Consider the following 27701-nt stretch of genomic DNA (forward strand, 5'->3'; position numbering starts at 1 on the left):
GTGTTACTACATTTTAGTATTTGATTTACTTTGATGGTATGAGATTTAACAAAGTGTTGCTTTTACTACTTAGATGTAGTTGTACTTTAATTCTACTTTTTACTTGTATGCCAACACATTGTGGAGGAAAATACTGAATTTATAACTCAACTATATTAATTTAACAATTATTAGTGTCTACTCATTTACATACAAGCTTTTTCATTTAAAGCAGATGATCATTTCCTAAGATACAGTACATATGTACAGATACACTATAAAGTCACTGATTCACTTTAATCAGCAACAACAATAAACATACGATCAGATTTTAATGCATCAATAATAATTATCCAATAACACAATAATCTAATGTTGATAATAATCAAATGTTTTGCTACTTTAATTATATTATGTTGCCAAAATGAAAATAAATAAAAAAATAAATGGATAAAACAAAAGCTGTAAAAATGCTCTGCAGCTGTCCAGCAGAAAAACCAGAGTTAGTAATAGCTCATGAACATAGTGGAGAGTTCAGCAGATAATGAGCCTGTGTTTCACTCACCAGTTGGAGAAGATCAAAACCAGAACTAAAAGGAAAATTAATATTGGTTTTACATTTACCAGGTGGCCAGAAACATAACAAATTAATATTGATGTTCTATATCTGCTATTTGTGGCAACTTTTTGTCAATAAGTTCACATAACTGTTCTTTCCAGGTTGCTACACTGCCCCAAATGTGGGATTATGTAGTTCTTAGAGGTATTTAGGAGTTTATGTATCAAGTTATTTATAAAGTTAAAATAAAAATAAATTGCTATGTGGCAGAATGTCCAGCTTTTCTATCTTGTTAATCATCTATGAGCCCACAGATTTATCCTCTGACCTTGTACGGGACCCAATATGGAAACACCTCCTCCAGTGATATCAAACTATACTCATATTGTGGAGGGCTATGCCTAAGTTATGAGATTTCTCTCTTTGACATTTCTTGATATTACACAGCAATGTCGCTCTGCAGAAACAAAGTTCCAGTTGCTTTTGATAATACACAGACCTCCCCGTCAGCAGTTCATTGACGCATTTAAACTACCGGGAAAACAGGAAATAGCCCCTCTGAAAAATCGCTGACAGCATGTTCTGTGAACTATCTAGAATAAGCTGGACTCTGATTCTGTAAAAGATGTTTTGCTATTGTCAATATCAATTTTCAAAGCAGGCATCTCGATTAAAATTTACTTCCAGTGGATTGGAATGGCACTCAAAATCTTAGAGGTGGATATTTGCATTTTGCTCTTGTGTCCATTTTAGTTTGTAATGACTGGAAACTGAAAAATCTAACAGAATTCAGAACCTCTACCCCTTCGATTCAAATGGTGAACCAGCTCCATAAAAACAATGGTCGTCTGAAAAGCCAAACAAAAACATCTTTCTATCTGACCAGTGTATATTTCCCTGTGACACCTTCCCTGTCTCCTTCTCCTCCGGGAGGGAGCGCTTGGTTTGTTGATGAGAGCAGAAGCACTGCAGTCACACTTCTGTTAGAAAGTAGGTCACTTTTCCCACAGTTCACTGCATGCCCAAAGCAGATGGGTGACAGTGGTAATTGGCATTAGGGCCTATAGCACGCTGTGACGGCTCTCTCTCCGGAGATACCGCATCTCTACCTTTCTCCTGCTGTCTCTTGGAGTGTTTGCTCATGCCTGGCTGCCAAAGTTAAAAAAGACATCCCTGTTAGGACGACAAGCACATAAGGTCACAGTGTGTCTGGATTAACAGTTTTATCAAAACTTTTTCTGCAGAGCAGGAGCTCAGCCATTGTCGTTTTGCATTCTGTGACACTTTTTGGCTGTAAGACGTCAAAGCACAAATACATGACATGGCAATTTTACCAAACTTATAATAAATGCGATAAAACAAAATAAAATAGAATAAAAACACATGTATTTTTTTACATAATGTTGACAGCACATTTTAACATTTAAGCACATTATACAGTACCTGCAAAAATATTTTAATTTAAACTCACTGCTGCCTCACAGTTAAAAAGTCCCTTGGTTTGAATCTACTTGCCAACTGTGGCCCTTCTGTTTGGAGTTTGCTTTTTCTCCCCATGCGTGCGTGGGTTTCGTCCCACAGTTCAAAGACATGCATGTTAGGTTAATTGTTGGTGTGAGTTTGGATGGTCTCTCTGAGCATGTCTCTGTGTACCCTGCCCCACGCCCAATAACAGCTAGGATAAGCTCCAGCCCCCCACAACCATTAGCAGGATAAGTGGTAAAGAGAATGGATGAATGGATGGACCTCACATCAGAAGGATGAATCCTCTGGTGACCACAAATGTGTCAGCAAACCTTTGTGGTAATTTAATAGTGTACCAGAGACTGACATCCTGTCAAAAGTCATCATAATTACTAGTCAAGTTAAATTAAATGCTTGTATTCTAAATCAGTACTTCTGGTAAATACAGTTTCACCCACATCATCACTTTGCCTGCATCATAACAAATCAGGGTCTGCACCCATGAAGCACAGCCAATTACAGAATAATCATATCATCTAAATTGTTTGTCAGCTATCAGGATGGATTAAACAGGATCTCACAGTACATTAATTGCCTTTGATTTGGAAACCATCCAGCTGAGTCAGTGTCTTTCCTCACTGTCAGACAGTACAGTTTGGGTTTCACTTCATTTAAGTGAAAAAAGATGGACACCTAGTGGCGGAAGCAGGAATCCTTCAGGATAACACACGAAATTATCTTGATCTATCTGATCTATTTTCTTGGTGTATTATTGACTATGAAAACTAAATGGGAGAGGACAGAAAGGTACAAATGATAACCAATTTATATTTTTCTCTTAATTCTTGTGTAACTATATGTACACTGTTGCCAATAAAGTTGGAATAATTTTGTTTTCTGACACATTCCTTTTTTATTTGCAAAATTTTAATTAATATTAACATATTATTTGGAAAATTTGATCAATAACATTTTTGAGAATATATACACTTTATCTATGAAGAATAAATTACATTGTCACAATAATTTCATGAGAGGAAGTAAAACGTTATTATTCCAACTTTATAGGCAACAGTGTATATGCATGTATGTATGTATCTCTCCCCACCTACACATATTCCTTTTATATATTTGCTGTAATATCTTTTTATCCTCTCAAATACTCTGCACACCTAGAATGATCAAGTCAAATACTTCTTTCTCAATCATGCCTTCAGACTGCTGTGAGTCCTGCTGTACTAGTCCTTTCCCTGAGAGCCACAGCTGCCCTTCTACAGTAAAAACCCATGAAGAATTCGTTAAAAGGAGCACTTCTAACCGCTGGGGAAGATTTACTGTATGGTGCCTCATGCCTGACACCTGCTCTGTGTTCACCCCCACTCAGGCCCAATGCTTTACTTTTCACCTTACACCACCACCTTCTACCCCCCTAACCCCCCCACATATGCTTATTAGTTCCTCCCTTTCTGAGTTACTGCTGGAAGAAAATAAATAAAGGTGTCTTTTCATTGATCTGCCATCATTCTCTACATCTTCTCACTGCTGCACTGATGACAGAAATAGTATGCTTGATGACTCACTACACCCAAATCTTTTCAGACACCAGGTGCTGTCAACAAGCATTTATGCCTATGGGGGGAAAAAAGAAAAACATCATACATCATGAATTCATAACATCTTGAAAGTCCTGTGAAACGTGTATTTATTCAGACATGAAGTACTTTACTAATGTTTAAGAGGAGAAGCAGCTATTTGATGTAACAGCTGTTGTTCAGATGTCTGTGAATCATTGAAATGCAGGCAGAGGATGAAGTTTGAATTATGTCGTCTGTGCAAAGACACTCAGCATATAACTGTATACATGGTATCTCCACACAGATGTATGTTTTTGTAATAATTTGCATTTGTCTGTCTCTGTGCTTCAGAGGTGGATGAATTTAAACTGATGTGATGTGTTGATTAACTGATAAACCAGATCTATAATTTTTCACATACATGTAAAATACGGTTTGTCTATAAAACCTGTGATAAATTACATTTAATTACAATTCTGAAAGGTGTAACACGACAGTGTTTGATAAGTGACATCATTATTTTTGTGTTATACAAACTAATATGTAGCTGCAAATGAAGACTTGAGCCACTAGCCTCAAGTAGAGGTAAGGAACAGGCTACCGCGGTCTGGCAAGATCACATCTTTTTAACTTTAGATACTCAGATATTTTTTGTCTAATTGTAGCTGTCAGTTAGTCCTACTGCTTTAAGGGACATCTCACTCTGAAACACCAAAGAGCTTTATCCATACTAAGCAAAATATACCACACAAAAGATTTTGAAGAATGAAGCTTTACTGCATTTTTCTTCCAACAAACCAACATTTCTCACACTCACTTGTCAATAGTTCATCAGTTAAACCATAACACTAAACCCCTGTCCTGGCACTAGATGTCTCTGCTTGAGTTAACTTCCAGAGATTTTAGTGTGTAAACTAACTGGAAAAAATGCTCCTAATGGCCAACTTAAGTAATTTAGGAACATACAGTACAATCACTCTGAGACAATAGCAGCCATATACATGATATAAGAATAAGGCACAGAACAAACATGTAGGAAAATAAATCTCTTCTGCACAACTTTACACCCTTTACAATTACTTCATTTTCAATTACCTTGCTTAAGTGAACAATGTGTTTGCACAATCTCCTTGCAATTCACATTTTATGAACATAGTTATTAAAAGTCTTTAATTTTTGTACAGTAGTAAGATTTCCCCTTATTGTTGCCCTATCATAGCTGCAAGTGCTGCAATTTAGAGGTATAATGCTGGTACAGTTTATAGAGTGTTATAAATTGCTGTGAGGTCAGTGGATCACATAAGTGCATCAGACATGGTACAGCGGCACAACTCTGCTGATGCACTGTCTACAAATAGGGCATCGGCGGTGTGGAAGACCCTGGTAGCAACTGTGGCAGCAGCACACATGCCCGCAGTCCAACAGAATACAGTTTCGGGGCTGACTGAGGCAAATCACACATGCGTTCTCTATGTGATCCTCAGTGCTGTCTTGAAGGCCTATTTGTGCAGCGCATGCTCTTGGGGCTTCAGCCTGCAATCTCTCAAACTCCATCCTCTCCTGCTCCCGCTCCCAACGAAGTTTAAGGTGGTAGTAGTAGCGTCGACCGACCCAAAAGACGACTGCTGCCCCAGCTAAGGCAAAGCCGATGGCCAGTGCCTTCCACCAAACAGCTGCACTCGCTTGATTTCTTCGAAGTGTGTCAAAGTCCATGAGGCTCAAAAAATACTGTGAACTATTAGAAGGAGGTCGAAGACACAGTGTGCCATCTGTGTCCAGGATCACTTCTCCTACACCAGTGATAGTTGCTCCCACCTAAGAAAAAGGGGATTATTTGCCTAGTATATTGTTAAAGCTGATATATGACTGGCGTGAGAGGTTAGCAAGAAGTTATTGTTTGTCAATTTAAAATAAATGTATTAGTAAGTTGAATAAGTCAGCAAGGCTGGTAAAAGTCATGTCATCAGATAATGGGCTGCGGAACATTGCCAAAATTAAGAGCATCCTGTCTCAAAGTGATGCTGAAAAACTAGTCCATGCATTTATTACTTCTGGGTTGGACTACTGTAATTCCCTACTTTCAGGATGCCCCAGGATCATATATAAAAGACCTCAAAGCACCATATCATCCAGGTAGACCACTACGATCTCAGAATCCAGGCCTACTTGTGTTTCCCAGAATTTCCTAAGGTAGAATGGGAGGCGGAGCCTTTAGCTCTCAAGCTCCTCTCCTGTGGAACCAGCTCCCAGTTCAGATTCGGGAAGCAGACACCCCCTCTACTTTTAAGTCTAAGCTCAAAACCTTCCTCTTTGATAAAGCATATAGTTAGTTATAGTCATGCTGCTTATCCCCAGTTTTGGAGCTGTGTGTTTTCCAGTGAGCAGCTCCTGGTCCTACCAACCTGCCTGAGGTCTTGTTGTTGCTCTTTTCTTTTCTCTCTTCACTTTCCACTCACCCCAACTGGTCAAGGCAGATGGCCGCCCACCCTGAGCCTGGTTCTGCTGGAGGTTTCTTCCATTAAAAGGTAGTTTTTTCCTCTCCACTGTTGCCTAGGGCTTTCTCAAAGGGGGAATTGTTGGGTTCTCATATTCCTTATACATCTTTATAGTCTTGACTTTATTCTGTAAAGTGCCTTGAGATGACTTTGTTGTGAATTGCCTCTATATAAATTAAGTTGAATTGAATTGAATTGAATTAAATCACATCTAACAACTGACCTTGAGCATTTCCTCAGTCTCCAGTTGTCCTTTAAGCTTTTCTCCGCTGAGGTATTGTCCTACAATGTCGCTCAAGCCATAGTTGACCTGGTGAAACTTTTCATGGATGATCTCCATGTGCTCTCCAGAGGCATGCAGTGGGCATAGGACTTTGACACTGGTGTCATCTGATCCCACTAACATAAAGGGTACTGCATTCACTCTTTGATGAACGACACGCTCGCTGTCTTTCCTGAAACAAGTAGAAAGACTTTCTGCTGAAATCAGCCTAATTTAATGCTTTTTGAACTAGACACTGTATGAACTATATTTAAAATTACACACAAAATAATATAGCACCGTCTCATATTCCTGCATTGTATAACTGTCTTAATGCAGTTCTCACCAAGTGTTTGAAAGGCTGTTCCACACCAGTCTGTGTTCACTCAACATGAATTTCTGCAACACCCCAGCTATTTCTTTTTGGTAGGAACTTATCAGAGGTTCACCAACTGGCTGCACAGTACCTACATATACAAGCATAAATATATACTAGCAAACAAGAGGCAACAAAGGTAAACACATTCAGTAAGTAAAATATGCAACAAGTCAATTACCTTCAATGACAGCATACTGTAGACATGCTCCTGGAGTAACTTTCAAAATGTCTTTGAGCTGTCTGTCAATGGTGAGGTGTGGAGCATCCTGAAAATGAAAGACACTGCTTTTATATGCAGTATATTGTACATATTGTTTATAGCGGCCTTCAAGTTTTAAAATATTAAACAGTGCAAATAAAAACTGTTAACAGCTGAATGGTTTTGAACCCTAAAAAGGTCAGCAGTGTAGAAAAGTAAAAAAGTAAAAAAATGCTGACAAAAATCACTCAAGCCAAATAGGTTGGAAACAACTGGCCTCCTCTGTGAACTCATTTCAGAGACATGCATACAAAATCAAAATTTAAAGTTATTTAACTAACATCAAGTTTATCTACTGTTTTCCAGCTCTTCCTATACAGATAGTAGCAGATTCCTGAGATGGCAATGCTCGTCCCAAGACACACTGCCTCTGTAATCAGCAAAGTAAATCTATCCATTCCCTCTGGGTCTCCTGTCACTGCCTTAGGAGCAGACCTGCAAAAAAAGATCAATAAATCAACTGTCTCGTTTCACTTTCAGCCCACAGGTGCAATTTTAGCCTATATCGAAACTGTGACATGTTTTGATAAAGTCACATCGTCCTGCAAGTCAAATTCCTTAATTCTTTAGTCATATTCCCATTGATCTTTTACACATGTAACAATGGGGAATATCAGAGTGTCCTTTCTTTGCATTTGTGACAATACATTTCATGTTTGGCATCATTCAATGTGGTGTAACCCCCTTAATGTGATGCTGACATTACCATCCTTTGCTGCAAGCCAGGTGATGAGCACTGCTTTTTGTTTACCAAACATGATGCTTGGAGCTCTGTGCAAAGAGTTTAATATTACTGTGAGTCCTTCAATTGCCATTCCACCCAGGCTGTTATACAGGTGCATCTCAATAATTTAGAATATCATCGTAAAGGTAATTTATTTCAGTAATTCAATTCAAAAACCGAAACTCGTAAATTCATTACACACAGACTAATATATTTTAATCGTTTATTCTTTTAATTTTGATGATTATAGCGTACAGCTAATAAAAACCTCTCTCTGCCTACAAACACGGCTTCCTCCAGTCGTTGTTAACCCAGGCTGCGACCGATCTGGTATGGTAGTCACATTCAGTGTGGATGTCACGATTTGCATGTTTAATTTGGCGTGTAATTTTTGTCTGATGCCCTTCCTTACACAACCCTCTGCATTTATCCAGACTTGGGACTGGAACCACTCCTTGTGGTTGCATTCAAAAGGAGCCCCGACCAACTACTGAGTGTATATATTGTACATGGACATGCTTTTCAGCCAACATTTCTGTATTAAAAATACTTAATTATAATAGCTTTATTTATAAAGCACTTATCTAACAAAGTACAACGTGCTGTACAGTAAAAAATGAAAACAAATATATAAAAATAAATGAATAAATAAATTAAATCAGGTTAAATATAAAATCAAAGAAAAGCTCACATATCAGGGAAGGCAATTCGATAAAAATGCGTTTTCAGACGAGACTTAAAAGATGACACTGAGTCAGAGAGCCTGATTTCTTCAGGCAGGTCATTCACAGTTTTGGAGCCATGATGTAAAATACCCCTTGGTTTTTAACCGGGAAGTCAGAACAGATAACAATCCACTGTTTTATGAGTTTAAGCTTCGTAATGACACTTCTTTTTATTGTGTATTATTCTAATTTTCTGAGATACTGAATTTTGGATTTTCATCAGCTGTAAGCTATAATGACCAAATGACAAGAAATAAACGCTTGAAGTATATCACTCTGTGTGTAATAAATCTATATAATATACGAATTTCACTTTTTGAATTGAAATACTTTTCAATGATATTCAAATTTATTGAGATGGACATGTATGCTTTTTACTCTTTCAACTAGCAGTATATCATAAAGACAAGTCTTACCTCTATCAGGTTCTACACTCTCAGCAGAGGTCCTCTGAAGGTCTATTTGGGTAAACACTGAATTGTTTGTCTCCTGCTTGACAATTTACTCAGTTTGGATATTTCTTAAATGGTATCATACTCTTGTCCTGACCTATAGCTTGCTACCGTTTTATCATGGACATCTACAGAGTTCCTTGGACAACCACAGAGAATTAAAGAACTGATGGCAAGACACTGACAGTCTGATCTCTGTGCTGTGGATGTGTCACTTGCCAAACTGTTTTCTACTGAAATTATTTTCCTCACAATGTTGGTTAGCTCATCATAACTGCTAGCTTAGGACGCTAACATTCCTAGGGCAAAACTAGTAACGTCCTCTAAACGTTTATTTTTCTACCTAACGTAGGCAAAGCATATGAGCAACAATAATTAAATGCATAAAAGACTATAGGTTTTAATGACCATGTTTTTTACCTGTCAGAGAAGAGAAACGCCTGAAGTTGACATTTAGTACAAACGTTTGCGTTGGCCATACAACGTGACGTAGTGATGTGACGTTATCGGCGCATGTCATTTGCGATCTCCGACCACGTCGACTTTACACCACCGAGATGGCAGGAGGTGTCCGGAGGAAGTCTCCCGGGGTCCCGTCCCCGCTGTGGGGTAAACTTCAGACACTTTGGCAGGACAAACATTTGGTCCTGTTTAAGACTGAATACACGTTACTGGTCGTGTCTGTCTTGTGGCTCCTGGAGATCGGCATCAATGTGTGGGTGATACAAAAAGTAGCATGTAAGTAGCTGTGCGGCTAGTTAGCATGCTGTGGTGTTTTGTCATTTGTATGAACGCATGTCAATGGTAAGAAGCTAGCGTTAGCATAACCCCTAACTTAAGGCTACCACTGCCACCTGTCAAAAAGGAATTTACTCTTCTTTCAGAACCACATACAGTCGTTTGTTCTTTGTCAGTGTTAATTGACAATCATCATTCAGCAACCACTAGTGTTAAAATATTTAAAAAGGTTTATATCGAAAATTGTGCAGACTCCTTTAAGCATGGTAGTGTGTGTTCACTGATGTGGTTAGACTTTACTGGAATATTTCAATTTTATGTTAATACAGTTTAGCTCTGCTACAATTGAATATGAAAATATGCCCTATTTACTCCACTGTATTTATTGATCAGCTTAAGTTACAAGTTACTTTTTCAGATATGAGTTCTTAGAAGTCAGTTAATAAATTATGTGTGTTTACATGAACCGCATTTACCAAGTGCCGTTTTTGATCTTTAACCATCGTTTTTTAATTATAATTACAAAAAAAAATGTCTTTGCCATGTTTATCTTTAAAATTTACGTAAACGAATCTAGACTACACGGGGAATTAGAAATAAAATTAAATGAAATATTAAGTATTAGTATATTTAGATTTACATTTATATTTTATCAGTTGAGTACTTGTGCTTTGTACTTACTTAACTGTAAAATTTAGAATTTTATTTCATTTGCAATTTTTTTCAAGACAGTTCTTGTACTTGTGAGTATTGGAATTTGTTTACTCTTATCACCTACAACTGACTTACCAGTTAATCAGCTAACTATTGTGAGTAGTGAATAGTGAGTAGTGAGCGTGCTTGTATGCTGTTGTTGTATGCTTGTATGCTTAAAATGTTGTGAATAATAATTAGTTTGGGTTTCCAGAGAAATTGTAATGGATTTCTGTTGTTAATTTTGTGTAAGTAAATAGTTATTTCTAGAAGAACTGATAATCCTGATAATGTAAATAACAATACTTTCACATTCCTTAAGGAACCTTTCCCATCAGTCATGATAAATGACGTGTGTCATATTTTGCAGACACTGAGATTGATTGGAAAGCCTACATGGATGAAGTAGAGGGTGTCATCAATGGTACCTATGACTACACCCAGCTCAAAGGAGACACAGGACCCTTGGTGTGAGTTTTGAAAGCCTGCAGTGTGTAGGTCTCTACATTCTATTTGATAAACATACTGTAAGATTACTAAATGCCATGATGTTGTAGGTACCCGGCAGGATTTGTCTACATCTTCACAGCTCTGTACTACATCACTAACCATGGGGTGAACATTCGTCTGGGCCAGTACATTTTTGCAGTTTTCTACCTCATCACACTGCTCCTGGTTTTTAGAATATACAACCGCACTAAGAAGGTCAGTCTGTCATGCTGTGTGACAGAAGCCTGTATTTGTTATTATGAGTTTTCAGTTGTGGACTCATTTTAAACACAACACAATATGTGTGTTTACAAAAATAAGGGGTGTTAATACTTCTTACAGCAGTATACCACCATATGGGAATGTTTTTTAATAAATGTTCATGTTGCCAGTGACTTTTTGTGAAAAGATTTTCCCCCTGAACTTTTTATAATAAAACTTCTTTTTTCAGGTTCCGCCCTATGTGTTTTTCTTTGTGTGTTGTGCCTCCTATCGGATTCACTCCATCTTTGTGCTGCGTCTCTTTAATGACCCAGTGGCCATGATGTTGCTGTTCGCAGCAGTCAACCTCTTTATAGATGGATACTGGACACTGGGCTGTGCCATGTACAGGCAAGTGTCTTTGACACAGCTTCTCAAGTATTGTTCAAGAGTAATATGTTAACAGATTACATGACTTTCTTTGTGAAATTTTATACAATGTTATTTTGGGTTGGTAAAATTAAAACTCGTTATCTCTTTCTGACAGTTTAGCAGTGTCTGTAAAAATGAACGTGCTTCTTTTTGCTCCTGGGCTACTTTTCCTCCTCATGTCTGAGTTTGGTCTTATTAGAACAATCCCGAAACTTTCTCTGTGTGCGGCCATACAGGTAAGTGTGCCCTTTAACCAATAGGCACAATTTTCTATGAATATATTTGTTCTGCGTTTAAAAAACATCTCTAATTTTATCTTTCTTTACTGCAGCTTTTGTTGGGGGTTCCTTTCCTCCTGGAAAATCCCACTGGTTATTTGAGTCGGGCTTTTGATCTTGGCCGGCAGTTTATGTTCAAGTGGACAGTAAACTGGCGCTTCCTTCCGGAATGGCTGTTTTTGAACCGTTATTTCCACATACTCCTGCTGGCTGCCCACTTGCTCACCCTGCTGCTCTTTGCTTTTCACCGCTGGAAAAGGTGAAAGAGACTTTTTTCTTTCCAAGGTCACAGATAGTGTTACAATTAGAGATAAGCTGGAATAAACTGGGTTAAAATTGTGGCATTCAAATACTGACTGAATATAAATTACAAATCTAAACACACACTTATTCTTCAGTGATATAAAATAAGCATAGAAAAGAAGAATAAGAGAATAATAAGAAATAGTCACAACACAGATGTGTAGTGTAATAATAAGATTCACCTTCGCTGAAATATAGGTGACTCACATTGTTACGTCCGTTCGCATGTCAAGTTATTAACGAGTAAAGGTTTCTAACAGTCGGTAGCTTTAAGAACATGAAGCATATACTGTAGTGTCGCACACAATAGCACCATGATTCCCCCTTAAGTGGTGAACATTGTTTCCACTTTTAAAATATTACACAAGTGACTTTTTAAAATATCCTCACATTCTTAATTATTTTTCTGTCTCCAAAAAATAATTTTTCTGACTTTTTACTTATTTGTTTGTTTTGCTAAAAAACCTGCTCAATACTTTCTTTCTTATCAGGCCAGGAGAAAGCATCTTTGAACTCCTCAAGGATCCAGGCAAGAGGAAAGTTCCTCCTCAGAAAAACAGTGTTGATCATATCCTTCTGTTTCATGTGAAACTATCCCATGTATTGTTTCTTAAAGATACATTAGGTTTTTAAATGCACTATTACACCAATTGCATGAAGACGTGTCAAAGAGATAAATAAATACTCAATGGCTTTTGTATCAGACCTTAACAGATAATCACATATTGTGCTTATTCTTTTCACCTCTAACTTCATTGGCATGTGCTTTAGTCGTTCTTTGCACTACCAGTTCTATGTTTGGTACTTCCACACGCTACCGTACCTGCTCTGGAGTGGAGGAGTCAAGAAGCTGGCCCACCTGCTCAGGTAAGACAATGAATACCTGCATGCAAGTGTAAGTTTTAACAATATTTAAACCTACAGTACTGACAGTCTTCCCACATTCAGTCACACATTAATGCTTTATTGTTTTATTATTGTGTCCAGGGTCCTGATCCTGGGTCTGATTGAACTTTCGTGGAACACTTACCCCTCAACAAACAGCAGCTCAGCTGCCCTCCACGTCTGTCACTTTATTATCCTTCTCTGTCTGTGGCTGGCTCCATCCTTATCATCAGCTTCAGCAGAATTAAAAGAACATAAGTCTGTCAAGGACAAACGCCAATGAGTCACACCCTGATTGGAGTGGACGTTGTATTCGGCCTAATCAGCTGCCGAACAGCCTCCATCATCCTTCTCTCTCAGATCCCCTTTAAGGAATGCAGAGGGAAGTCACTGGCGTTGAGTGTTTACACATAAATAAAAGGAGCTATTTGATGCTCCTTATCTCCGCTCACTGCTTAAAGTGAAGGAAGGCAACACGTAAGTGCAGTCTACAAACAGACACAATGCATGGTGAAATGGCATATAGTGGTGTGAAGAAGAGAAGAAAAAGGAAACATGCATTCTCAGGTTTAGTTTTTAAATGCATACTGTAATACGAAGGCCATGCAGTGCTAAGAGCAATTGTAAGAATTTGTTCCAATCTATATTTCATTATTATGTTAAAATACACTCAGCTCATAATTCCTTCTTTGATATTATGGTATTATACAAAACTATCATTTACTGGTGAACACCGTGTGTGAAAGAATGTCATTAATATTTCAGAACACTTTGAGTTGGCACCAAAAGCACCAAATTATATTCTATTCTTCATTTCCACTTGCCGCAGTAGTTGTCTTATTCTCAGTGCAAAGCTAAAAATATATTCTTTTCTAATTGTTATACAATTTTACACAAATGTGTGAAATTAAATGTGTGAGAGTGGCTCATAGGGGCACAGACATGGATAAAATAGCTGGTACGCTTCCACAAAGGGAATTCTTTACTTGAAACTGAAAAAAGTAATAACCAAAAAATAAATAAATAAAAATTAAGAAACTAAATGAAAAGACAATCTGATTTTTTAGGTCAAAAGGTACCATCAATTTTGTTCACACCTGTAAACAAATGTGAAAAATGTCTGCAGTAGTCTGGAACAATAGGAATGTGACATTTTATATTAAACAAATGACACTTGACATTATTTTAACTTTTTGTGTGTATTTTGTAACATTTTACAACAAATGGTTTAACTTGCTTTAATTTCAAATAATACCTTTTAATTATGTTACGTAGTCTTTCATAAGTTTGTCAGTAATTGCAATCATCAAAATCATCACTTTTTCCACTCTGATTTTTGTTATACATTTGGAAAAAGAACGACATTATAGTGACTACTGTACAATCTAAAACCTATAGACTACAGAAAGCCTATTCAGGTGGTCAAGGCATTCTTGTGATTGCATAAAGCATGTTTATATTAAAAGGCCACTTGGGTCATGTAAAGGGTAGTCTTGACAGACAAATATCAATTCTTACATCAGTAAAAAAAAAAATTCATGTGCAACTTAGCGTTGGAGTGATATTGGCACAGTTACAGTATTAGTTGACCCTGCAGATAAATGACAGGACTTACTATTCCATCAAAGGTTGGTTAAGAAAAAAGTCTGTATCAATGATAAGAAGAAGCGAGTAAGCAAATCAGTAGATCCGGCTCAGTTTCCTCCTCGGATGATTGTCTTACATATTATTGGGGTTATAACACAGCATGTTTAGTTTAATGTTCTCGTCCCAGTGGCGAAGGAGCAGGAACAGCTGTCTGGCAGCTCCTTTCAGCCCTGCCAGGTCCATTCCCTCAGGTAGCTCCTGACATCGCAGCCAAAAATCTGCTTTCGCTGCTACCAACTCCCACTCCATAAAATAGCCTGCACAGCGGTGCTCAAGCCAAGCTAGAGCCACAGCTGTGGCCCAGCTTGAACCCTCCAGGTCCTCTTGAGCCAGCAGGCAGCTCTCTTGGAGGTCAGCTGGCTCAGCTGAAGAGCCTTCCCATACATCTGTCTCTGATCCACGTCCACTATCTCCTTGGCCGTGGCTGTGAGAAAGGCCAATAGGTAGCTCCAGGGAGCCCTCCTCTGAACTGGGGAGATCAGGGGGAGAGCTGACAGGGTCCCGGTCAGACAGGTGTCTTCGGCGAAGCCTTGGTTCTAGCATGAGGGGAGTATCATCTGGAGTGTGGTGGAAAGGAGGTACAATTGGTTTGATGAGGGAGCAGGACGAAGGAGAAAAGGTCACATGATGACTGGGAGCACCCACGGGCTTGGCAGAGGTGGATAAAGATGGAGCACTTGGAGATGTGCAACGAAAAGGTGGACTGAGACTGCGGCGATGAAGGCTGTAGGGGGAAGCCCTCTTTAGGCGGTCCAGAGTGATCTGGACACAGTCTGAGTAAATCTCTGTCAGAAGAAAAGCACCTGATGCCAGCTGCAGATGCACCTGAGGAGTCATCATAAACACAGGATTTAATAAATGTGATAAAACATGTACATTAGTGTTTATGCTGTAAGTGTCTGCACAGCAAACCAGTGGCAGGTAGTCGGGAGCTTCAGCTTCAGGTTGTTTCTCAGTCTCTGCAGACAAACAGTGGGACTTGAGAGGAACCTGCTTCCCTGATGAAATAGAAGACCTGAGCCTGCCCAATGGGAACCTGCAATTTACAGTTGAAACATTATTATTATTAGTAGTAGTAGTATTACTATAATAATAATAATAATAATAATAATAATAGCACTGTTTGCAATTCTTGGTTTACTGTATAAATTAGTCATAAATTGTGATCTGATCTTCACCAAAGTCACAAAGATCAACAAACAGAATATTTTTAGGCAGATAAACCACAGTCACGATCTTTCATGTCTTTATTGGACACCCCCAATAAAAAAACAAAACAAAAACAGGTGGAAAAAGTAAGTGCAACAATCTTTTAATAACATCACTTTGTATGTTTAATGGGTGTGTACCATATTAGACATAAAAGATCATGACTGTTTGTGTTTTATAAGTTTGGAAACATTGTGCTTGTTTATATTTGTGGCATTTGTGACTGTTTGTGAAGATCAGATCACATTCCATGACCACTTTATGCAGTAAACCAGGAAATTGCAAGTAGTGCAACTGCTTTTTCTTGCAACTCTATGAAAAGTTTCTTGTTTTTTTTGCACTTTAATATAAACTGTACATATTGTCTGAGTCACGCGGGAAGCAAGATATAAACATTTATGTATTTAGATATAAAAAAAAGGAAGATTTAACAGACTGGAAGACCATTACATACTAATAATAATCAGCTGGGGTGATTAGCTTGATGGACATGTACACATTCTGTTTATTGACACTGAATTGCATTCACACATTTTTGTATTATGACAAGTAAGGCTTTACTAAATTTTAACTCTCACCTGGTGCCAAAAAAGCTCTCCATTGACTTGCTTTCTATGGATCGCTGTGAACGAGAGCAAGAGGCAGCCGTTGTTGCTGGGGAAGTAGCAGAGTAGGCACCACCCCCTACACCTGAGATGGCAGTGGGACATAAAACATACCAGTGTTCTTTCAGCACAGTCATGTGTTTAAAGACTCAGTTCACTCAAATTTTAATTTATATTTTCAAATGTTTTGCACTGGAATGTCTAGAATCAAAAGGTTGCTATTGGCATTATTAAACACATTTTTTTTCAATGCTGAGAGCACTGCAAACAGAGACAACAGTTGCATTAGATGGAGGTGGAAAAACCTATAATTAAAAAAACAAACAAAATCAAACCATCCACATGGTCAGACACCACTAGGGGTAAGGGGCAAAATATGTTTTGCTTTTGGTAATTTGGGTGAATAGACCCTTTAAGGCCTACCTCAGGGGATGCTTAAGTCAGGGAAGGGCAGGTATGATTTTCCCCTACCATTCAGACTTACCTTGAGTTTTTACTTGGCTTATTGGTCAGACACGTCTGATCTTGTTACTATGCTGACTGTTTTTACTGAGCAAGTCAACAGCAGTACTTACTAGAATCCCAGGATGTAAGGCTACAGGGTGAGGCAGGAGTGTCATCTCTGTCTGAGAGATACAAACATTGTTGATGACCTAAAGTGCTGACAACACAAATGGGTTATGATATCATTCAGTGTGTCTACCTGTAATGTTCCAGTTGTCCTCAATCTCTTCACTGTCTCTGCTGGCGCGTTGTCTGCCCAAACCAACAGAGTAAGCCGTCTGCCTGCGACTACCTGAACTCTGCCTGTACTCCAAATGCATTTCTGCACACAGACAGAAGACACGGAGGAAATCACTGTTATTATTCAAATCATAATCTCCTCAACTGCCCAAATTTAGTAAGATAATATGAGATGAGGTAAAATAGAATAAGACTTTATTGATCCCACAATGGGGAAATTCCAATACTGGCCTTATTTGAACCACATCCCTGCATTTTTCTGTTTATTTAAACATACAGCCTAGACTGCAAATGCTGTGAAGGAGCTAGTTGAAAGAATAAACGATGCGCTTCAGTGGTTTGGCTTTGTGCTTTAAATTGTGGAGCTCATAAGAGACGTATTCACCTAAGTGACATTTAATTCAGACTATTGGTAAAATAGCAAAAACACTGAATCCTACAATTCACACAATACATGTAAATAGGTAATAACAAGTATAGGCATGAACTTTTAATTAGAAATTATTTTTTATTTGGTCAGGAGGCCTCTTTAGAGCAACACAAAATGATATATACAAGATATGTTTTGATATATTTTTAGGTTTGGTAGTTCTCTTTGATTGTAACCTTGCTCATTTAATGTTTGTGTGTGTGTCGGTGAGTAGGTAGCACACCTGTGTTTTCGGCATCCATGCTGTCCTGCAATCCTTTGTTGGGGTTGCTATCAGTGGTAGTGAAGGCTGTGTACATGCAGATGATGTTACAGTGCTTACTGGTCTGAATAGCCTTCATGCGGTATCGCTTAGCTGAACCTAAATACCACCGCATACAAAAAAGACATAGATGGCTTGTATAACTGTTAGGAGGGAGAGAGCAACTGTACAGTAAGAGAAATCATCAGCAATGCCTCACCGTGCCCATTGTCACTCTCCTTTTCTGCCATTTTCTCAAAGTCCCTTATAACTGAGCGAGCAGTCAACTGGTGTATGATCTCAGCCCATGGTTCCCTTCCTCTAACTTCCTCCCCTCCTCCTCCATAATGCTCAGCCCCCGATGTCTCCTGCCCCTCAGGATTCCACAGATGCCCGAGGTCCACAATGACCTCCCAGGAAACAGGCCTGCCACACAGCAGACCATGAATGATGGAGCGACACTGACCTGGAGGTGGATCATCTGGGGGAACAGCAGTGAAGAGGTACTCTGGATCTGTGAAGCTATCCCAGTCCATGGGAGAGGCGGGGAACAAGAGTCCATCTGAGGATCATAATCAGAAACAGAGAAATAGAAACTGTAAAGAGGCACAGTAGGAAACAGACCTTTTTCCCTTAACGGGGGTAACTTACTGGAGTCAGTGAGGCTTCTACGCGACAAGGTGCGTCTTGACTGGGGCTTCGTCTCACAGTCGCTTTCGTCTAACCTTCCTCCCAGCGTCTGATCAAAGGAGACCCTCTCCAGAGCTCTCCTCAGACGATGCATCTCCAGCTCACCCTGGGGAGATGAGAAGCTCCGTGCTGCCATGGTTGAACGTGCAAGTGCTTTTTGCCTTTTACGAGACTCCTCACCTCCATCCAGATGCCCACTCTAGTTGTAAGAGAGAGGAAAACATCCAAGGTTAAGATAATGGGTTAGACTGCTATTTTATTCACAATTGTGCCACATTAGTTACCTGTTCTCACTGCATCTATATGTGATATTTAATCTTACTTTTTTTGTTGGTTTGTCAGGTGTGTCAGCTGAGAGGTTTTGCTGCCATGCAGTGTCGGCCCAGCGAGACAAGGATGACCTCTGTTCTGGTGGGGGCATCTTCTCGAGGCCTTGAGGTAGAGACCCTGTATCCAGCACTGAACCAGATGAGTTAGGGTCTGGCAGAAAAGCCCCACCCGCAGAGTCTGAGTTGGATGATGTGTGTGTTTTTGAGTGCGACTTTGTCTGCAGGCTCCGCTCGCTGCTAAGGGAGCAGCGAGTGAGAACATACTGCTCCTGGATGTAAGAGGCATCTTGAATTCTCCTCCTCACATCACTGGACCAGTCCAAGTCAATGCCTAGAATGGACAAAAGCCAAATGGTACCCACTATGGTAAAAAATGTCCAATAAGCTAATGTAAGGATTCTACAGATGAATGACTAACCTGGGCTGGTGCCAGGATCTGTGTCTCTGGCACAGGAGAACTCAGAGGAAATTTCTCTGGAGATCTCTCTTAGTGCCTCCTCCAAGTCAGTGCCATCTATACATGTCACCACAGGCATTAACTCAGATGCTGGAGGAGGTGAAAACTCATCATTTGAAACAGAACATGTGGAGCCACGATGTACACCTTTATAGCCCTGTCCCTGAGACTATAAAAAAAAAAACACATATTAGAATATTTTTTCTGAAACAACACATACAGGCAGGTTCCTTTTGAAAAAAAAAAGGTACTAAAGTACTGTGTACCTCTGCCTTTTTGGCTTTAAAATACGTCATATCGTACAGAGTGCAATATCCAATGAGGTGATTCCCAGAGTAGAGCGGAGGGATTTCACTGGGTGAAAGGAGAGCCTCCATGTTTTCTGGCAGGTACCAGTCTATTCGCACATCGGTCAGCACAGGTTCGAATGCCTTTTTCAGAGACTTTATTAACTGGGGAGAAATGTTTTCAAATCTGTTAAAAATTAAGGCTTGTCAATGCATTTGAAACATTACATTACATACAACTTGTACCTAGTGGTGGAAGAAGTAATTTGATTCATTTTATGGTTACAAACTCCTCCTTTAAGGCTTCTCCTTCTAACAACCAGAGAAGGTAATATATTACTACTTGATTAGTAGGTTTTCTAGCTTCTTATTAATTGCAGTTTCATAAGACTAAATCCTTGGAAGACTGACAGATTTTAGGTTTTAGCCTAAATGCTTGGGAACCACTTGTTGAAGCTTTAACAATGCTTAATATAACTATGTTGGTTTCAAAAGAAGATGATGTAAGTATAGCTGCAGTGGTGAAAACATTTTCTCAAATATATAAATATGTATAAGCCTGGTGTCTTAGTGATAGAGCATTGTGTTTGGAGGCAGAAGGCCACAGGCTCGAATCCACCCCAGTTTCTTCAGATTTTTTATGTGGCTTAAAAGGAAATGCTCAAATAAAGTACCTATATGGCACAGTACTTAGTTTTTTTTCCCACTGCTAATGACATGTGATATTTATTAAAAGAAAAATGTACATTAGCCAAAGCTTGAGCTCCCAAACCTTTATTAAGCCTCCAATTTCTTGCAATTCATATTTTGACCAGTAAGCGGCAGTGTTGCAGTGCTGCTGACCTTGGCCTGGAGTCTTTCTTCATCGTCCAAGAACTCTGTAGTACCTCCCGTCAGTTTGGCAACGCCCTGCAGGAGTCTCCTGCAGGCTCGAGGACCCAGGCCCAGTCCAAAGCATCTGCAGGGGAGACACGTATTAGATATTTAATATCTATATAATTAGTATTTCAATTATCAATTATCACATCCCCTAGTCTACATGTGAGAAAAAGCCTACACTGTATATGCATGCATGTTATTTTTTCTGTCTGAGCAACTTAGGAACAAAACTCTTACACCAACTCATTCTTACTGTTCTATTTGTTAAAGTTATTGGATATACAGAAGCTCCCGAGAAAATTTGTAGTCTTTAAAGAGACACAAACAGTCTTTTGGGGGCTCAAAGGAATCACAAGCTGGTTTGCTAAGTTTGTGAGTTTGAAAAGAGCAGGGGAAAGAACTGATTGAACTGGTTGAGATGTTAAGGGCTTCCTCCAAAAACACGCAGAGACAGAAAATAAAAATGATATAAAACTAAGAGAATACACAACTTCTACAATTAGTTAGAAATTGTAGTTGCGATGTAACGTAATTAGCTATTTAAATATGATGTATTGCCTAATAATATAGAAACAATAAAAATGTATATAGTTTGCAGAGGTGCAGTCAAAATTCAGTGGAGAGTCACTCAGGAGAATACTAATGGAGTTATTGTGCATTGCTGTGGGGGCTGGGAAAAACCAGAGGGGCGTGACTCTTGCTGCAGAGGAGAGCACTTAACGGGATTACTGGGCGGGGTACAAGTACCTCAGCCCTTTTTTTTTTTCTTTCTTTAGCAATGCTTTGGTCTCAGTTCTTCAGTGTAACTGTTAGTGTTTCATCTCTTTCTGTGTTTTCAGTCTTCCTTTCTCTTCCCCACACATCATGTCATCTTTCACCTCACTCTGCTCCATTCTGGTAATTCTGTACCATTGTTCACACATGATTTTATGGGTTAAACATTTAAACAGGTCTTTTATTCCTGGGGCTCCATACCTGCCAGAACATGTGTTTCTGCGCACCAGCTCCAGAACTTTGGCTACACTGCTGATGGATCCATCTGTTACGATAAAGATCTGGCGAGGATATGAGCGCTGCATGGGTTGCTGGTACAACCAGGACAATGCCCCGAACAGATTGGTGCCTCGCATGTCAGCTCTCATCCTCTGGACATACTCATATGCCTGCATTAGAGTAACCTGTGTGCATACATGCATATAGTTGGAGAGAAAAAGAAAAGGAAAGAAGCAAACATCACGCAACACCTGTCCAACTACATGATCTTGGCAATGCAAACATTACCTGTGTTATCAAATAAATTCAATGTTTGAAATCAGACTGCAGTAAACATGTGATGGTGGAAAAGAATTGAATTAGGGCTTCTCTAATAAAGAGAGAGCAAACATACACACATTAGCACCTGCCTTAAAACTGCCTTAAATCACACTGTGGACAAACATGCCTGACAGGGGAGGAGAACTCGTGCCTTAGTAAAATTTCATGAAAGGTCAACATATGGTGAGGAGTATGTACAAAGACTGTTTGTCCTTGCAGCCCCTGGTCTGGACAAAACCTGATACTCTGCTGCTAAGGCAACCCAAGGAACTGACCTAGAGCCTGATTAGAGAGCACAGAAAATAGAACCAATAGCCCTCCATGGTTAAAAACATCTACTTTCAGGTACAGTGATCCAAATGCTCCATGGATTTTCTTTCACAGGAAGGATCCATATGTAATTAAGAATATCATGTGATTTGAAAATGAAATGTTTTATATTTTGCTGAGAATCCTTGGAAAAAAAACCAAAGATTAATTCTTAATGACTAGCTCGTCTCGTGAAACTAACATCAGTGCAGAGCTTGCTGGAGGTGAATAGAGGCTTGATGGTAGTGCCAAAGCCCACAATGTTCAGCAGGGTGCGAGAGGGGAGACTCTTCAGTGCCACAGCCATGGCTTCCTAGAGGAAACACAAAGGTACATACAGGGTGGAGTCAAATCAATCTAAATGCCTATATCTAAAAGCTAAACTATATTTGTGTTCTCGTTCTGTTTGCAGTTCACCTTTACACGCTGGATATTGGTGCCGCTCATGCTGCCACTCCGATCTACAAGGAACAGCAGTTCTCTGGTGACCTTGTGCAGCTCTAGAGGTTCACTCAGCAAGTCAGGACAGAAGTTGAGCATCAAGACAGGGCTGCTCAGGATGTCCTTGTGGTATCGCTTCCTCAGAAACTCTAGCTGAAAGTCAAGTGGAAGATCAGCAGCTTTAATCACCTTTTTATGCCATTAACAGAATTGGGAAGGTACATATATGAGGTATGACATATGAAGGAAAAACAAATGTAAAATCCACAAACCTTTCTCTCCGGTTCTGAATCTTTGTGTGTGCAGCGAATGAAATCGCGACGGGAACTGATTTGCTGTTCATATTGGCTGAAAGAGAGTCTGCCTCTTTCTAAAATGACCAATGGGCTGTGAGGTTCTGTAAAAGGATTCATTTAAACAGAATCTGACACTAAGACACAGTACAAACATGTGAAAACAAATCTTTTTTTGCTCACCGCTGAGGTGCAGAATAACCTCTATGTGTCTGTCATATGGATGCTCCTGTGCCAAGGTGATGTAGGTGGCAGAGGCACTTTGGGCACTGGGGTCTGCATCTGCTCTCAGAGCGTGAGTGGGGCTCTCCAATCCTACAAATCAGTTTAGGAAGAAATGAAGAGAGTTATTAATAGGTAATGATAGCGCCTTTAAAATCAAATATGTACAGTATAAAAACTCGGCTTAGGTTTCGGCTTAACCGAGTGTGCTTTTCACAATTCTCATGCACAACCTTGTGGAAGAGATTAATTCCTTTCTATCTCCTTTGGATTTTGTGTGACTGTGGGCTCAGGCCCTTAGATTGTTCAATACTTTAGTATTTCACAGTGGGGGCATCAAATACTATTAAATCAAACGTATTTGTGGAGACAGGTAATACCGGCCAGCAGGCAGGCCCCTCTGACCAGCAGCTGGAAATTGAGTTCATAGGGTGCCAGGTTGGCAGCTGGATTGGTGAAGATGGTGTGGGCACACTGCTGCCCAGAGTCTAGGACTCGGTCTTGTTTTCCTGAGGTGGCACCAAAACAGCTGGTTGCTCTGAGAAGGAGATCAATGAAGATTACGCGTCATTCAGTATATACTAAATGTATTAATTTATTAAAAGGTTCACTGTCAGATGTGTAAAGTGCAACATAAATACCCAGTTTCTTCAGATTTTCCCCCATTTTCACTCCTGCTCAGAGTCATCTGGCCTGTAACGATCGGGGTAAGCAGTGTGGGGTAGACAATACGGATTGCTCCATTTTCTAAAGTGGGGAGTTCTAATGTGGTGCTTATGATAATGGTCACTATATCCATTGGGCCAATGACCCCTGTACCCACGATGAAGGTGGTTCTTTCAAGGTCTTCATCTAGAATGAGATGCCCTAAAAATATGCAGTCATTATTTACATAACAAAAACATTTAAAGAGGCGGACAAGTGAAAAAGCTTCCTCTTGAAAGAAAAATAATTATAAACTGCTAAACTATTTGGGCTGGTGGCTGCATTAGATACATTTATTCCATCTACACAACAGCACAGCTTCCAATAAAATGCTATACACTTCAGTTGATATACTGTATGTTTTTTCTGAGTGAGTGCCACCTCACCATTAGGCTGACAGCCAAATCTATTTGTCTGCCTTGTCTGTCCTTTCTTCCTTATTGAGGTAGGACAGGACAGAGAGGGGGCATAAAGAAACCAGAGGATTAGAGCAGTCAACAATACTCTGCACTAGATGAACCTGCGGTTGAAATGATTTGTGGTTCTACTACATCACAGTACAATCCCAGTTTTATCTATGCACAATATAGGACATTTTAGCCACTTTTTTCTGATGAAAGCTACTTGTATTCTTAATTATAGACATTTCTTGCTCTTGTTGCATTTGTTGCTCTTTGGATTTTTCTGCCTAAAATGGCACGGCGTAATGCTCAACATGAATACATATCCCATCCAATAAATTAGTTGTTCTTTCAATCATCTTTCAGATTTTGTTCTTGCACTGCCATTTCTCCCCCCTCACCATTGGTGCATTGCATGTCGTGGCTGGAGCTCCCACAGCAGCCCCACTCCCTGCCATTCCCACAGTGACAGTCAAGACCAGAGCCAGTGCAGCAGTCCAAACAGCAGTCCTTCAGCTTCCCTCTGCTCTGAATCTGGACCCCCAACAAGCGGCCTGCAATCACAGCCTCAAAGCCAACTACAACCTCCTTTTCCGCCAAAGGGTAAACAAAAACCCCTAAATGTTAAGAAAGGACACAGAAAATACCACCTTCAGACTTGTGCATCGATTAGGGAAGCAAAGAAACTAAATAACTGTAGCAGTGTTGCAAAGGACATGATGATAGTTTGTTCTTTCACTTTTCCAGATATTTGGCTTGGTTGAACGTTTTCCCTGTGAATTAAATTGGACAAATTAATCTGCTAAATGAATATGATAAATAAGACTCAGCATTTTAAAAATGAATTGGGATTCTGGACTATTTCATTATTAGTTTTTTTAATTTTACTGATGAATCAACCTTTTTTTTTTTAGCAAAATGTTTTTTTTTCTTAAGGTACCTACTTATCTTTCTCATTTCTTCAAAGCAAAGTCTTATTCATGATAACTGGTATGTCAGTCAGAACTCTTGGCTGTCCTCACTTCAGTTCTATTTCTTTCTGCCTACAGAGGACTAGACACTTTTGGTCCTGTTATATTTAATTGCAACTTTTGACAACTTGATAACTCTGGATCAAAGATTGACTGGAGTTGCTTTGCTTTTATTTACCACTTACTACTTTTTCTACTACTTCTACCCTTTCTTGCTCTGACACGTTCTCCTCTAAAGGTTAAAATATCTATCCTGTTCCTTCAAGGTCTACACTATACTGTACTATATCTGTCAGAGTTAACAACATGGTTTTCAATCATAGTCACATCACTGGTTGTCAGTGCTCTTTGTCATTGCTCTTGTCCATCACACAGAAACTAATGCTTATCACACGTGAGTCCTACATAATAAATAACAAGTATAATCTATTTCCAGCAAAACTTTACTGAACAGTTTATTGACAATCATGGCAGATTTTGTTTTATGATGATATATAAAGTTACAGCACAATTCGGTTAAAATACTTACCTTCCACAGATTCTGTGTCAGCATTGGCATAGGTAAGGTGTGCAGTGATGCCCAAGGAGCAGCCATTGGCACAGGACTTGATGCAGGAGGCCTTGAGAAGCAGAGGTTCCCATGTGGAGCGGTTTCTCAGCCCCACCATGTTTTCAGGGTACCAACAACCCCCTACTCTGCATTAGAACACAGGTAGGGAAACTACCAGTGAAACTGTCTGAGCAGTCTGAGAGAGGAATATGTGACTCTGCATTTAAATTCTTTCATTTTCCATTCATGGCATAAGAACCTGTATGTATAAATCAAGCAACAATGATTTAATTAGACCTCATTTTTGGTGCATTGATTAAAAGCTTCTAAAATGTCTATTGGTTCACAGTTTTGTAAGTATTGTTTATGCCTGCTAGATTTTTATTTATGTGTACTCATCAGCACTCAGACATTTAACCCAAGTCTTTCCTCTCCTCAGGCTCCTAGCAACCAACTGTAATAGTCTGAGCGAAAGAGGTTTAGTTAATCATTGACACTGCAGGACAACAGTTAATAAACTAATCATTATGTTTCACATACACTAAACGATCTAAATCTGAATGGACATCCACATGTATTCATAGTACAACCACTGTCCTACTCTGGATGCTGGACGGTAAGAAAAGATTCTTTTCAAGAATCCAAAATTCAAGAATCTTTGGTGTTTGGTAACATGCGCAACAGAAACGTGGTGACAGACCCCCACCTAATTCAAGTTTCCTCCAGAGTTTTCATTTCTGTAACTCAAGCAATCATTCTTTATGATTGACCACTTAATAACTTTAAGTGCAGCAGGTACCTGTGGAGATGACAGTTCAGTTAATGTTAGATTGCACAAAATGTGTGTATGTGTGTTAGTATATGCACACATCTGTGCATTTATGTGCGCATGCTTGTGTATGTTTGCTGTGATCCAGGTAATGATCTTTTCACATCTACCTATCTAACTAGATCAACAGCCCCCATCTGGCTGCTCTGCTCTCAGCTCATAACAGGCAAAGAAATGCCTGGTTTGTTGCTGTCAGAATACAAATAAAAAGAAAAGTTCAGCAGTGTGTCCTTCTGGTGACTGCTCAGTCTAAGATGATGAAGAAGTAACAGGCTGTCCGATCAGCTTTATACATGTGAATAAAACACGTACGGCAACAAAATGACACACTTCTGTGTGTAGTTATTACAGTATATCTACACACAGAAGAGATTGAATGATGTGCCTGCACATCCTGACTTTAAACATTTCAACTCTAAACTAAACTCAAATGCAGATGTGTCTGAAAAATATTCCAGCTTAGGGTAAAGGACTGGAAAATGACATGTTGCAGTAGCTGTCATTTAAAATATGTTTATTAGTTTATATTTAAAAAGGTTACATCAATGTTAAACACAAATGTATCAAAAAAATATTCTGGATTTTGTTTGCAGTAGCAAGTCAGCTCTGGGCAACAATGCATTCAACTCAGTTACAAGCTCCAGATAACAAGCAAAATAATCATCCAGCAAAACTTACTGTGCTGTTTAGTGCAGTATCTGATAACCTGCCTCTGTGTCCAGTCTCTGCATCCCTCCACCGTTAAAGCTACTCGCAGCTTTCTCTGTGATGCAACTGCAGAACTTTTTCTGGTAACAAATACTGCTCCCTTCTCTCTCTCTCTCTTCATGTCTCTCTCTCTTTCCTTCTCCCTCTCCCCAAATCCACCAGTTGCCCTGTAAAGAAAACAGAGTAGAATCAAATATTTGACTTCATGTGTACAAAGCATTATCAGCAATATCATCAACATGCACTAAGAGATCATTTCTTGCACATATTCTGTAATCATTCATAAAATGTTTTCCCGTTTGAACAATCACTGTACACTGAATAGAAACCTAAATTTTTGACCCATCAGCATGATGATGTGAAATTTCATTTGCTTACCTGCTCTGAACTGAACAAGAGCTAATCAGAAACTATACTAAACCTGCAGGCACAAGCTAACACACAACGGTAAGTGAGGCAGAGTCTGCTTTTCATCTAGACAATTGGCTGTGATGGTTGCAGCACCATAATTCATGGCTAATGGCTTGGCCAGAGAGAGAGGGGGGGGAT

At 39.4% G+C, this 27701-nt stretch overlaps 3 protein-coding genes across 7 annotated transcripts; 1 reads left to right on the forward strand and 2 right to left on the reverse strand.

Annotated features, from left to right (window-relative positions):
* Nucleotides 1-293: 293 nt before the first annotated feature.
* On the reverse strand, nt 294-9434 carry mul2 (mitochondrial E3 ubiquitin protein ligase 2). Its single transcript, XM_067529414.1, has 6 exons — nt 9293-9434; nt 7253-7406; nt 6891-6978; nt 6680-6800; nt 6295-6526; nt 294-5391 (listed from the first exon to the last, which is right to left on the reverse strand). The coding sequence occupies exons 1-6, from the start codon at nt 9349-9351 to the stop codon at nt 4885-4887; spliced, it is 1161 nt and encodes a 386-aa protein (XP_067385515.1). The 5' UTR covers nt 9352-9434; the 3' UTR covers nt 294-4884.
* On the forward strand, nt 9393-14074 carry alg3 (ALG3 alpha-1,3- mannosyltransferase). The gene is made up of 9 exons (XM_067529413.1): nt 9393-9610; nt 10674-10773; nt 10861-11008; nt 11244-11404; nt 11541-11661; nt 11757-11962; nt 12498-12573; nt 12728-12873; nt 12994-14074. The coding sequence occupies exons 1-9, from the start codon at nt 9430-9432 to the stop codon at nt 13172-13174; spliced, it is 1320 nt and encodes a 439-aa protein (XP_067385514.1). The 5' UTR covers nt 9393-9429; the 3' UTR covers nt 13175-14074.
* On the reverse strand, nt 14070-27676 carry vwa5b2 (von Willebrand factor A domain containing 5B2). 5 transcript variants are annotated; one of them, XM_067529408.1, is made up of 23 exons: nt 27531-27676; nt 27123-27319; nt 25595-25756; nt 24496-24711; nt 23630-23840; nt 23369-23526; nt 22950-23081; nt 22746-22870; nt 22450-22626; nt 22235-22345; nt 21385-21587; nt 20374-20488; nt 19510-19695; nt 19205-19412; nt 18780-19117; nt 18419-18656; nt 17988-18329; nt 17750-17887; nt 17056-17178; nt 16928-16978; nt 16326-16437; nt 15451-15574; nt 14070-15363 (listed from the first exon to the last, which is right to left on the reverse strand). In XM_067529408.1, the coding sequence occupies exons 2-23, from the start codon at nt 27271-27273 to the stop codon at nt 14611-14613; spliced, it is 4374 nt and encodes a 1457-aa protein (XP_067385509.1). In that variant the 5' UTR covers nt 27274-27319; nt 27531-27676; the 3' UTR covers nt 14070-14610. The 5 variants fall into 5 exon arrangements, with proteins under 5 accessions (XP_067385509.1, XP_067385513.1, XP_067385508.1 ...); XM_067529412.1 differs by having other exon boundaries at nt 18234-18329; nt 23630-23855; XM_067529407.1 differs by having other exon boundaries at nt 23630-23855.
* Nucleotides 27677-27701: the final 25 nt, after the last annotated feature.

The sequence above is a fragment of the Channa argus genome, chromosome 14 (genome assembly GCF_033026475.1).
Source record: "Channa argus isolate prfri chromosome 14, Channa argus male v1.0, whole genome shotgun sequence".
NCBI classification, from domain to species: domain Eukaryota; kingdom Metazoa; phylum Chordata; class Actinopteri; order Anabantiformes; family Channidae; genus Channa; species Channa argus.